Raw genomic sequence first — 13,417 nt, forward strand, 5'->3', positions numbered from 1 at the left:
CATTAAAGAAAATATTGAATAATACCAAACCCAGAACAGACCCTTAGATGACACTGCTAGATAGGTAGGTGACAAATCTGAGGAACTGTCACAGATTGAAGTGTCACTAGAGGAGGTTTTGGAATTAATTGATAAACTCAACATTAACAAGTCACTGGGACCAGATGGCATTCACCCAAGAGTTCTGAAAAAACTCAAATGTGAAGTTGCAGAACTATTAACTAAGATTTGTAACCGGTCCTTTAAATCGGCTTCTGTACCCAATGACTGGAAGTTAGCTAATGTATCGCCAATATTTAAAAAGGGATCTAGAGACGATCTCAGCAATTACAGACCAGTAAGTATAATGACAGTACTGGGCAAATTAGTCGAAACAATAGTTAAGAATAAAATTGTCAGACACATAGAAAAACAAACTGTTGAGCAATAGTCAACATGGTTTCTGTAAAGGGAAATCATGTCTTACTAATTGATTAGAGTTCTTTGAAGGGGTCAACAAACGTGGACAAGGGGGATCCAGTGGACATAGTGTACTTAGATTTCCAGAAAGCCTTTGACAAGGTCCCTCACCAAAGGCTCTTACATAAATTAAGCTGTCATGGGATAAAAGGGAAGGTCATTTCATGGATTGAGAACTGGTTAAAAGACAGGGAACAAAGGGTAGGAATTAATGGTAAATTCTCAGAATGGAGAGGGGTAACTAGTGGTGTTCCCCAAGGGTCAGTCCTAAGACCAAACCTATTCAACTTATTCATAAATGATCTGGAGAAAAGGGGTGAGGTGGCAAAGTTTGCAGATGATACTAAACTGGTCAAGATAGTTAAGACCAAAGCAGACTGTGAAGAACTTCAAAAAGATCTTACAAAACTAAGTGATTGGGCAACAAAATGGCAACAAAATGGCAAAAGATATTTAATGTGGATAAATGTAAAGTAATGCACATTGGAAAAAATAACCCCAACTGTACATACAATATGATGGGGGCTAATTTAGCTACAACAAGTCAGGAAAAAGATCTTGGAGTCATAGTGGATAGTTCTCTGAAGATGTCCACACAGTGCGCAGAGGCGGTCAAAAAAGCAAACAGGATGTTAGGAATCATTAAAAAGAGGATAGAGAATAAGACTGAGAATATATTATTGCCCTTATATAAATCCATGGTACATCCACATCTCAAATACTGTGTACAGATGTGGTCTCCTCACCTCAAAAAAGATATACTGGCACTAGAAAAGGTTCAGAAAAGGGCAACTAAAATGATTAGGGGTTTGGAGAGGGTCCCATATGAGGAAAGATTAAAGAGGCTAGGACTCTTTAGCTTGGAAAAGAGAAGACTAAGGGGGGATATGATAGAGGTATATAAAATCATGAGTGATGTGGAGAAAGTGGATAAGGAAAAGTTATTTACTTATTCCCATAATACAAGAACTAGGGGTCACCAAATGAAATTAATAGGCAGCAGGTTTAAAACAAATAAAAGGACTTTCTTCTTCACGCAGCGCACAGTCAACCTGTGGAACTCCTTACCTGAGGCAGTTGTGAAGGCTAGGACTATAACAGGGTTTAAAAGAGAACTCGATAAATTCATGGTGGTTAAGTCCATAAATGGCTATTAGCCAGGATGGGTAAGGAATGGTGTCCTTAGCCTCTGTTTGAACTTTATCTGTAAACACCACCATGAGCACTTTGATGCAAATTCCAGAAATGTTTTCAAGCGCATAGTTCTGTTGTTATTCATAAGGTCAATTTGGCCCTCCCTCTAACAGCTTTAAAATCTCCTCTTGCCACTACTATCTGGAAACAAACTAGATCTAATAATCATTAACTAGATGATATGGAGAACGCAGCAGAAGCCAACAGTTATAAATCTTTGTGTTTGCTCCCGAAATTCGTCAAGAAGGAAGGTTTATTCAGGTTTTGAGTTCCAACAGAAAGATGGTGACTGCCCTTCTCCTTTGCTATCAGCACACTGCATGGATGCTTCTCCTGATGATCGCTGGCTTTTCAGAAGGTGGGAAGCTGGTAGTTGTTCCCATGGATGGAAGCCACTGGCTCAGCATGCGTCAAGTAGTGGAAAAGCTCAGTCAGAGAGGACATGAAGTGATGGTTGTTATACCTCAAGTAAGTTGGCAGTTGGGAATAACAAAGAACTGTACAGTGAAAACATATCCAGTACCTTATACAAAGGAACGTCTAGATGCAAGCTTACAGACATATATTGATGCTCATCAAGCAGGACAACCATTTCCATTTAATGTTCTATCAATATATCACTCTTCAGTAGCAGTTTTCAATCTGCTATTCGGTCACTGTAAGAGTTTATTTAACCAGAAGGAACTGATGCAATATCTGAAACAAAGTGACTTTGATGCTCTCCTCACAGATCCCATTTCTCTTTGTGGAGCACTAACTGCTAATTATCTTTCACTCCCATCTGTGTTCTTCATGCGAGGATTACCATGCAATTTACATTACAAATCAAATCGATGCCCAGATCCTCTCTCTTATGCCCCAAGAATTTTTTCAGTGAACTCAGACTACATGACATTTTCCCAACGATTGAAAAACGTTTTAATTGATTCTGTAGAATTTTTCTATTGCAATGGTTTCTATGCACATGCTCTAAGCTTTGCCTCTGAGGTTCTGCAAAGAGATGTGACACTGTTGGATCTTCTGAATTCTGCATCCATTTGGCTGATGAGATATGACTTTGTGTTTGAGTATCCCAGACCAGTGATGCCCAACATGGTCTTTATTGGAGGCATAAACTGCCGTGAGAGAAAAGCTCTGCATGAGGTATGGTGTTCTTCTTTACTCTTCACAACAAACATTGACAAATGCAGTGCTTTTAAGTGACATGAATGAAATATTAGTAAATAGTATATGAACATTTAGTGGCACTGACTGCTTTGGGGGAATTTTTTAACTATTTTTTGGCAGAATCTTTCCACCAATTGATATGGAATTCATACTTCTCTTGGCATGGGCATATAACTTCCATTTAAATTGCTAAGATTCCTCCAAGCATATCAAGGAGAAAAAAGACACTGTCTTTCCGCAAGCTCTAAAACTGAACTATAGTCCTCAGTACAGTCCTGAAATAGTTCTGGCTTCATTTGTATCATTTCAGGCTTAAAATTCTTCAGTTGAACAAAAGTTTTTTAAAAAATCTTAGAATCTCATCTGGTTTTTATTCTGTTCTCAAACACCATAACATTGTTTTGGTCACATGCATGCATCACATATTTCCCATCATAGAATATCCATGTTACTTTTTAGATCACGAGAGCCAAATGTCAATTTGAGTTGGAAGATAATTAGCCTGGAAGAGTAGATTTTTAGAGTTATACAGATGAGCAAAGTTCAGTTAAGACTACATTTTTATCCTTTGTGTTTCCTTTAACAGACAATTTTTCTGATGTTTGGTCTGCAGTATTTTTTAAAACCTTGAATAATTTTTGCATGCTATTATGTAACTTGTAGAACAGTAGGTGGAATTGGGCATCTGTTCTCTGACACAAAGCAACAGGAAATTTATTGCATTTCCAGATGCCCTTTAGTGTCTGGTAAAGTTACTGAAATACTTATAGAGACAATGTGGGGGAGATAATATATTTTATTGGCCCAACTTCTGTTGGTGAGAGAGACAAGCTATCAAGCTTACACAGAGCTTTTCTTGAAGTCTGGGATACAAAGTCTAAATACAAAGTAGAACAGATTGTTTTGCATAAGGACCTTTCCCAAACCAGAAGAAGAGCTCTCGGAAGCTTGTCTGTCTCACCAACAGAAGTTGGGCCAATAAAATATATTACTTCACCTACCTTCTGTCTCTAATATTCTTGGACCAACACAGCTACATGACATACTTTATAATAGTGATGTGATTTGTTACCTTGCATTACAATCTCTTTGGGACCAATGTGTTTCTCTAAACTTTTCTAACCCTTTTCTTATTTCACATGCAATATTTAGTCACTTGATGAAAAAGACCACTGAAGTCACTGAGACTCTTTCCATTGACTTTAATGGCCTTTGGATCAGACTCATAAGAGATGCAGCATACTGTACTTCTGATCCTTCACCTCCTTAGGGCAGAGTATGGGGATTTTTGATCTTGGGGTTTGCATATTTAGAATGGATATAATTCCTTTTTATTGAATGACCCAGTCCTGATCTTAGAAAGCCTTCAGCTTTTCTTTGAATGCCTCTCAATATTTTATTTGAATTTGTTTATTTATTTTTATGAATAAGACCCACGGAGATTAATACAGTCAAAGTGCACACATAATAAAAGGGAAAATTAAACTCCAACAAGATGAAAGCTAATGTGGGTAGAGCCACTATAAATTTACTGGGAGCCACTTAAATCAATCCTAAGAGGCCACATTATAAGATAATCACATAAAAATCATGTACAAAACTGAGGAGAAATGGATTCTAAACTTCATCACTGCATTGTATTCTCTTCACCAATTTAAATATATATGTGCTAGCGAGGAGAGTGATCATTACTTTAAATAATAGTAGACACAAATATAGAAAATGACACCTGAAAAGGCAGAAAAAACGTTAAAATATCTTATAGCAAGAACAAAGGAATAGGCAATAAAACAAGAAAGCTCCTGTTTTGGTAATTTGAGAAGGAAGAAACCCAAAATACAATTAAGGAGCTGTTGGATGAACCTTGGAAATTAATAACAGGTCCACACTGGTCAAATTCCTGCATCAAGGTCGATGTTTGTAAAATTAAAGTCTGGCTAGAGATAGTAAGCATCTCTGTTGATACTTCTCACATACCCATGTCAATGATGAAGTTTCAAAGAAAGACAAGGGCCAAATCCTCAGCTGCAATAAATCAGCATAGCTCCATTGACTTCAACTGAGCAATGCAGATTTACATAAGCTGAGAATTTGGCCCATATATTAAGATGCATGAATAGACAAATCTTAAAGTACAAGATTATATTTTATACTTTGGAAATGATAATGTACGATAGTTCTTTTGGAACAGCTTAGTGTTCAAAGCCAAATTGCAAAATTACTGCAAATACTTACATTAAAGCTGTAAGACACAGAAAGGATAAAGATGACAAGTTTCAGTTCCCTCCCACACGTCTTCATTTTGTGCACCACTATAACAGTTTTGTTTTGTTTTGAAATATAAAACTTGTTTTAAAGGATTTTGTCTCACTGTGTGAATTGTTATATTTTAAAAGCAAACTGGAAAATAAATTCTATCACATGCAACCATAAAGTCTCCCAGCCTGGGTCATCAGCTGGGTTTGAATGCTGGATCTTAGGATCTTTCATACAGACCTCGCCACCTGAGCTACAGGAGCAAATATTCTCCTTTATGTGCACGCGTCACCCAAGGACTTAGCTGCATAACCTACTGACAAAGCCTTGTGCTAGAGATTAATAGAATGTTAGAGATCAGGAAACCTGGTTTCTCTTCCTAGCTTTAATGGTGAGAGGTAGGATAGCCAAAGGACATAGATTTGGCACATTCATTTTGCAAGGTAATGTGGCAGAGTAGCTAAGACTTGGATCTACCGTACAAGAGACCTGGGTTTCTTTGCTAGAAGTGCTCTTGTGCAACCTCTCAGTTCTTTTATTTGTAAATGGTATGTATTTGTGTGTGCAGCGAGGTGCTAAGTCTTGACCGCCAACTAGGGCTAGGGTAGGAAGCCTTGGTCAGTAAATAAGGCCTATGAAGTGCACAGAAATATTAACAGCAGTCAGAACAGAGAGCAGGATTCATGAATTCTGAGCTGTCTGCACAGTGCATCCCATGCATTGAAGAGCTTCTTTCTATCCCTGAACAACATTGCCTGCTTTTGCAGTGCAGCAGAAATGGCAGCCTATTCCTGCTGAAATGCAATATGTTCCTCAGATCCAGTATGTCCCCCAGGGAGTGCTTCCTAACCACTGGATTAGCATAAGAAGGGCCACAGATGTGGGACATTCCAAAATCGCACCCCCCCATACCAGGGACACTGCAATAACTCCCCCCATTCCACTATTCCCCCCTATTTAGAACAAGCACGGAGCCTCCTGTTCTCACATACCTGGTTTAAAGAGGCCATTAGGTGTGCCCTTTTCACTTGTACCTATTGCACTGCCTATTTTGTAAACCTCATGTGGTACAAATAGTGCATGATCTTTTCATGTTTGGGTGATAATTTGGTTATAGGCGTGATATATTGAAAACTGTGTTACAATTACAGTCTCTCACTTTAATGTAAGAGGTTTCCTGGTCCTGCTTGCAGGCTAGAGGGCTCTGTAGGAAAGCATGAGATCTGGTCTTCAACTGTGGGCCTGCAAAGAGCCAGGCTACAGCAAGGTGGGTGAGTTGCGCCTCTCTGCCTTAGGGAGCAACCTGCTTCGTCTCTCTGTTTTGGTTCTTGTGTATAAGAGTTCTGGAATCTAAGAAATAAAGTAGTGTTATGTTGCAACCTTCCAGAAATATAAAAACACAAAATACTCTAACTATTCTCTGTGTGTGTGTGTCGGATGACCAGATAGCAAGTGTGAATAATCGGAACAGGAGGTGGGGTGGGGGAGTAATAGGCATCTATATAAGAAAAAGCCCCTAGTATTGGGATGTCCTTATAAAATCAGGACTCTGGTCACCCTAGTGTCATGAACATAACAATAGGATTATAATTTAATAATTGTTCATGAACTCCAGAGTTCTTCAAATAACAGTTCTTATGAGCCCAGACCTAATACAAATAGAGGATACAAAAATCCAGGGAATTCCCTGAAATGATGCAGGAAGAAAACAGTTTTTCTAGACTCACATAAAGCCTTCTGCAGATGCATCATGGGCCTGGGGCTCCATGGACCTGGTACAGCTAGGCAGGGAGCAGACAGAGCTTGATGAGAGAACATAATTCTCCTTTAAATCTGCAGGAATATTCAGGTACATGATAATGCTGAAGGTATGCATTGTTACACTGCTTTCCACTCTGTGCTGTGAATAGAGTGGCAATGCCACTTACCCAGAAGGCCTATCCCTCCATGTGACCCCCTTCCCCACCATGCATACAAAGTCACATCGGTGTGGGGAGGATGGTGCACTCTTCAAAATGGCATCCCCAGTTCATGATACAGAAGAAACCCATGTCTAGTTTAATCTCAGCACTGGACAGGAGACAAATCTTAGAAAAGAAGGACTGTTAGGTTTAGAAATGAAGAAGTGACCTGCCTAGCTATGATACTCCTTCCTTGAGGTCTTTTGTAGCAACCATCGGTAAGAAGCTATGTGGGAGCTATGTGGCCAGGTAGGAGGCTGGCCTGAGGAATTGTATACAGAAACGGGCTCCAAGCAAAATGCACACAGAAATCATGTAGATCTCTGGATGCCTCCAAATCTGGAGGGCCATGACTCCTGTTAGATCTGTTGGGCTCAAATAAGGTGATCTCACAGACAACAGCTCCAGAAATTGACAATCCTAGCATTTCTCAGCCCTTCCATTGTTTCCTGAGTATGGCACAATCCACTTCATTGTTAGCAATGCTACATTAATGCTCTCTCTCTTCTTGAAATATAGGGCCAGATCCTCATCTGGGGTACAACAGTGTAACTCCATTAACTTTAGTGAAACTGTGCTCATTTACCAGCTGAGGATTATTATTCGTTAACTTACATTCAGTATGTTCTTTCTTTATTGCCTGGTTTCCAAAAGTAATATTATAAAACCCAAACAAAATGTTTCATACATTCTGCTTTCAGCTAGTTTGCCATAGTTTAAAGTTCTAAGTGCATTTTTGTCTGGAACAGTTGAGTTTAGGACCCGGGATGACCAATATTCTGCATCTACATGGACTTTGCAGAGGACATCTCACATTCATTAACTTACCTGATGATTAAAGATAAACTCTGGTGGAAATTAATGAACTACTAAAAGTTCAGGAACAGATGAATCTCACTCAGCATGGAGTTATACAAGCTATGAAACAGATTAATCCAGATATGGAAAAATTTGGCCCAGTTTGGCCTCTAAAACTCAACTGTTGAAAAGAGAGGACTACCTTCACCTTTGCATTGTGTCTTTACTTGTAGGTAAAGCTGGTGAGGTTTTTTTCCCCCACATAAGAATGGGACTTCATGAAACCTGTTTTTTTCCCCACAGGGGGTGAAAATATCATTTGGCTAAACTATACAATTTTTCAATTGGAAATTTTGAATTTGAAATTTTTGTTTCCTCAGCTTAGGAAAAGTTACTGATAAAAATGAAATTTTGTTACTCAGTAACTTTTCCAAATCTGGAAACATTTTGAAGGGTTTAGTGTGGAAAAAAAGTAAATTAGACATCGGTCATTCTATTGCATCGTTTGGGAAAAGACAGGGGGAAGGAAAAAATTGTCAACACAGTTTTGGTTTTTGAAAACTGAATCCAAATGAAAAGTCCGATTCAAAATAAACTTTTCATTTAATTTTTCACAATTTTCTGGAAAAAAAGGAAAATTTCAAATGAAAATTTGTCTGAATTTTTTTTTTACAGGAAAAACCTGAGCAGTTCTAATTGTAGGCATACATCTATAACTTGATGCCTTGTAGCGCACATGAAAATGTGGCCCTCTCAATTTTAATTACATCAGCATATTATTTTCTCTCATTATCCTTTAGCAATTTTATGGCCTTCTACTGGGAACACCTATGGGCTTACTCATAACAATGCACCATCCATTATGTACTGTGAAAACCTAACAGCTAACCTTAAATGCTGCCATTAAGCACAGGTCTTAGTTTAAAAAAAAATAATTAGCAATTAAGGCCATGTTGCAAGAGCAGTACAAAATGGTGCAAATATGTGAAGCATATTGCCTGGAAAAAAGTTATCTATCTAGTTACATACTACAGTGATAGGGGAGCCATCTATCTGAGCATCTTACTTCCCTATATGAATCTTTCCTTCCAATCCCCACTGTGAAGGAGAGAAATATTATTCCCATATTACAGCTGGGGAACTAAGGCACAGAGAGAGTAAGTGACTTGCCCAACGTCACATGTAGACTTCAAGAAAGAGCAAGGAACCGAACACCTGTTTCCTGGCCTACACTCTACTTTAGCTCTGTTTTGAATGTCACTATCTGAGCCACTAGCACAGTCAGCAGTGCTTAGCGTTCTGGAGGGCACTTATCCAGGTGGGAATGGGGGCCTAGATAAGACATCCTGTACCCAACGTGCAAGCAGCTGCAGGCAGGGGTGCTGGAACAATTTGTATAGTGCGGGTTCTGAGAACCACTGAACCAAACTGTAAACCCTGCATATGGTGGAAACCACTTCAAGTCAGGGAGTGCTGTGCTGGCGCGCTCCCCCCCCCAGCACTGTTAGTTCTAGCACCCCTGAAGCAGGACTATGCCCATGGGAACATATTCTATGAGTAGACTCCATTCAGCGTGTTTGGAGATTTAGGGTCTGAGTCAAAGTCCACTGAAGTCAATAGGTGTCTTTTTAGTGAGCACAGTAAGCTTTGGATCAGGTCCTTTATGCCAGATCTTGTCCTCTGCTAACCTAACACCTACAGACATCACCATGGGTAGGGCATGTCCTTCCCCATAAGGTGAAGTCAGTTCAACTCTGATGAACGTTTATCATTAGCTGAACATTAATACAATGTGGATTTTCTAGGCAGTCCATGAACAAAGTTCACATTATTTTTTCAAGGCAAAGATCATGAAGTTGAACTAAGGAGACCCTTAAAGTGAGCTAACTGGCAGGTCACCCTAGTACATGAACTTGGTTTTTAAACATCTGTAGAATTTCTGTAGTGAATATTTTAAAAATCCAAAGATCCTTCACCAGATGAAACTTCTGGTGGAGTTTGCCTTAGTAAAAATGGAACAAAGGCCTCAGGGTTTGACTCTTTAATAAAAAGATTTGGCTAATACATCCTTTCTATAATATTAAACACTCTCATCAGTAGCAAACAATAATCTAGAACATTTGAAAAATATGATAAATAAGAGTTTCTGACTTTATAATTAGAAGGAATTCTAATAACTCTGCATAGTTCAGATTCCAGGTGGATTGCTTAGGTCAGGAGCACATACCACAGCAAAACTTTTTCAAAGCCTGCGTAGCCAGAAGTGGCATTTGAGATGACTCCAAAAGGTTTGTAGCCCCTTTGAGTACTCAGGGGAGTTTCTAACAGGTGGACAGATCCTCATCTGTGGTAAACTGTCATAGTTCCATGGGAGCTGTGCTATCTTACACCAGCTGAGGATCTGGCCCTGTGTTTAAGTCTCCATTCCCCTAACTGCCATGGGTGCTGCACAGGCCCTCAGGGCAGATTTAGGGTATTAGGTTCTCTTGTGGGCAGAGGTGAAAGTAAGTTAAGGGACTTACCGGTATGCCAGTGTCCTGGGCAGGGGTGTGGCCTCAACTGGAAGAGGTGGGGCCTTTAAATCACCCCGTGAGCTGGCAGCTGGGAGCCTGGGGCAATTTAAAGGGCCTGGGGCTCTGGCTGCCACTACCACAGCAGTACTCTTGGTCCTTTAAATCGCTGACAGAGGCCTGCTGCCTGAGCCCCAGGGTAGTGGCGGTAGGGCTCCCATGGGGATTTAAAGGGCCAGGGTCTCCTGCCGCTGCGGGGAGCCCTGGCCCTTTAGACCGCCACCTGAGCCCTGGAGTAGCAGTGGCAGGGCTCCGGGGGTGATTTAAAGAGCCTGGGGCTCCCCAGGACTCCGGCAGCGTGGCTCAGGAGGCGATTTAAAGGGCCCTGGGCTCCAGCTGTTGCAGGGAGCTCAGGACCCTTTAAATCGCCAGCCTGGGGAAGCCTGTACCAGACCGTACCGGCTTACTTTGACCTCTGTTTGTGGGAGTTTCAAAAGCATCCTGTGGCCTCGACCCCCACAGGGCTGGGCAAAGGGGGCCCACGCCCAGGGCACCGTAGCCAAGGGGTGCCACAAGGGGCTCCAGCTTCCCCTGGCTGGCTGTGGCCAGACTCGTCTCTTCTCCGGCACCTCCCCCGTGCTGGGCCAGTGGGCTTCTCCCCAACCCCCTGGTCCCTCCCTCGTTTGCTCCTCAGCCGGCCGGCCGAGGGCTCTGGCTCTGCCCCAGCCCCGGGGAGCCCAGAGCGGTGTGTCCCGCTGCCCTCAGTGGAGTGGAGCCAAGTCCCACCCTGCCTGCCTCCTGCCAGGAGGAGCAAAACTTCCAGGTGAGTGAGGGGTAGAGGGGAGGAAGCCCAGCCAAGCCTACGGGGAGGGAGGACTTAAAGTGACAGTGCACTCACTGTCTCTCAAACTTCCCTAACACACACATACACACACACCCTCGCATACACCCTGTCTCTCACAGTCCCCCTACAGATTGTGTGTCTCTCTCTCACACACACAGTTTCTCTCACACACAGACTGGCTCTCACATCCACATAGACTAGCCGGTGGGAACCAGGGTGGGCTGGCAGCCGCCCAGCAGGCTATCAAGTGCCAGGTAGTTCAGGTGTCCCTCCCCCCACTGCCATGTGCTGCTCCTGCCCTCTGCCTTCCCTAGGAGACTCCTGCTTGCTGTGCAGGGGGTGGGGGGGAAGCAGGATGCTGATGTCTGGGTGTTCCCCTCCCCCCATCTCCACTGAGTGGGGGGAACATGACAGGGATCAGAACAGAGGCAGCTTGCTGGCAGCAGCTGTTGTTGCAACTTGCTTATCTACTTAAAAAGTCAGTGTACTTACAGTGGGGTCAACATACTTAAAGGGCCAATGTGTGCATCTCTCTCTCTCTATCACACTCACACACACATCCCTGTTGTGTTCCCCCCTTCCCCTTCCCCGCTCTGTGGAGATGGGGTACATGAGAGGGGGGAGGGGGACCCTGACATCAGCATCCTGCTTCCCCCCATCCTCTGCACAGCAAGCAGGAGTCTCCTGGGAGCAGCTCCAAGGCAGGGGACAGGAGCAGCACATGGCAGTGGGGGGAGGAACACCTGTGTGTCTCTGTCTTACACACATATATACCCCCTGGCAGTTTGGAAAGTGGAGGAAGTGGTGCACTCCAGTGGGATAGCGTGGGGTCATCATCATGTTCATTTTCCACAGGGAATTGTTTGCAGCCACTGCAGTGTGTCTTTTGTGTCTCCTCCCTCCATTCGTGCCGTCTTGTAGAATGTGAGGCTACATTAACAACATGTTAACCTTAAGGGCTCAGCTGAGTGCTAGTTCATCATTTTGCAGCAAGGCATTCCCTGGGAAATATCCCACCTTCTTACTCTACCTCAACCAAGCTTCACAATCATTCATTGCTGTGTACAGTATAAAATTGTTTGTTTAAAACTTATACTGTGTGTGTGTGTGTGTGTGTGTGTGTGTGTGTGTATATAATGTCTTTTGTCTGACAAAAAAAATTTCCCTGGAACCTAATCCCCCTATTTACATTAACTCTTATGGAGAAATTGGATTCGCTTAACATTGTTTCGCTTAAAGTAGCACTTTTCAGGAACATAACTACAACCTTAAGTGAGGAGTTAGTGTAATGCTGTTTAAGTGAGAGGGGTAACTGTGGTAAATTTCTGTTTTTATCTTAGGATTGATCTATACTAGCAACTTATTTCAGTGTCACTATGTCTCTCAGGGGTGTGGAAAAGCTCTCCTCTCAGTGAGTCTTCACTGACTGCTTTGGTGCAGCTGTGCCACTGCAGCGCTGTAAGTGCAGACAAGCCCTTCCATTCCTCCAAGCTGAGCCATTTTATCTTCACTTCTCAATACTTCTGCTTATTCCGGTTTTATCTTCAGATATCATAGAGTGGCTTAAATGGGGCTAATTCACATGCTTATGTGCTTTGCCTGACCAGAGCCAAATATCACATACTCTTGCAGACCCACCAAGTGTCCTGTATCTTGTGTTACCTCCTGCAATCCCCCAGCCCAGGATGAATATCACACACTCAGCCTGGCTGTAGAAAGGGCCTGCAGATGCTGTTATGGACCAGGATGTAGGAAGTCTGGCCTAGCAGTCAGAGCAGGAGTCAGGTCTATTGGGCAGAGCAGGTGTCCAGGCTCGGGAACAAAGCTAAACACCAGAGTCAACTGCCAGTTACCAGAGCCCGGCGCCAAGCCAGAATCAGGACCAGGAATCATAGTTGAGGGTCAGAGCTGAGGTCAGATATCAAATGCCAGAGCCAGGGTCAAGCTGGAGTCAGGGCTGGAAGTCAGAGCTGGGGGCAGAGCGAGGACTGGTCCCTGAGGATGGGAGGCGAGGCGTATGGGCAGGAGGAGAGGCAAGGATCAAACACGATGGGAAGAGGAGCAAAGGCAGGAGCTGAGTGGGAACCAGTAACAGGCCAGGGTGCGGGAGGCTGGCACAACAGGAAACCGCCTTGTTGCTCAGACAAACTTCCTGTTCCTCCTCCAGGCTCAAATAGTGTAGTTGGACCAATTGGTGGAGCCGGGGGATCCTCCAATCAAAGCTCCTG

General features: G+C 42.8%; 1 protein-coding gene across 1 annotated transcript in view; it reads left to right on the forward strand.

The window, feature by feature from the left end:
• Positions 1 to 1,852: 1,852 nt before the first annotated feature.
• The window catches only part of LOC115659902 (UDP-glucuronosyltransferase 1-1-like), a 94,377-nt gene continuing 82,812 nt past the window's right edge, over positions 1,853 to 13,417 (forward strand). The window contains exon 1 of the mRNA XM_030580657.1: positions 1,853 to 2,796. Coding sequence (XP_030436517.1) covers positions 1,936 to 2,796 — 861 coding nt within the window. The 5' untranslated portion in view covers positions 1,853 to 1,935. The remainder of the gene's footprint in view (positions 2,797 to 13,417) is intronic.

The sequence above is a fragment of the Gopherus evgoodei genome, chromosome 11 (assembly GCF_007399415.2).
Source record: "Gopherus evgoodei ecotype Sinaloan lineage chromosome 11, rGopEvg1_v1.p, whole genome shotgun sequence".
Taxonomy (NCBI): Eukaryota; Metazoa; Chordata; order Testudines; family Testudinidae; genus Gopherus; species Gopherus evgoodei.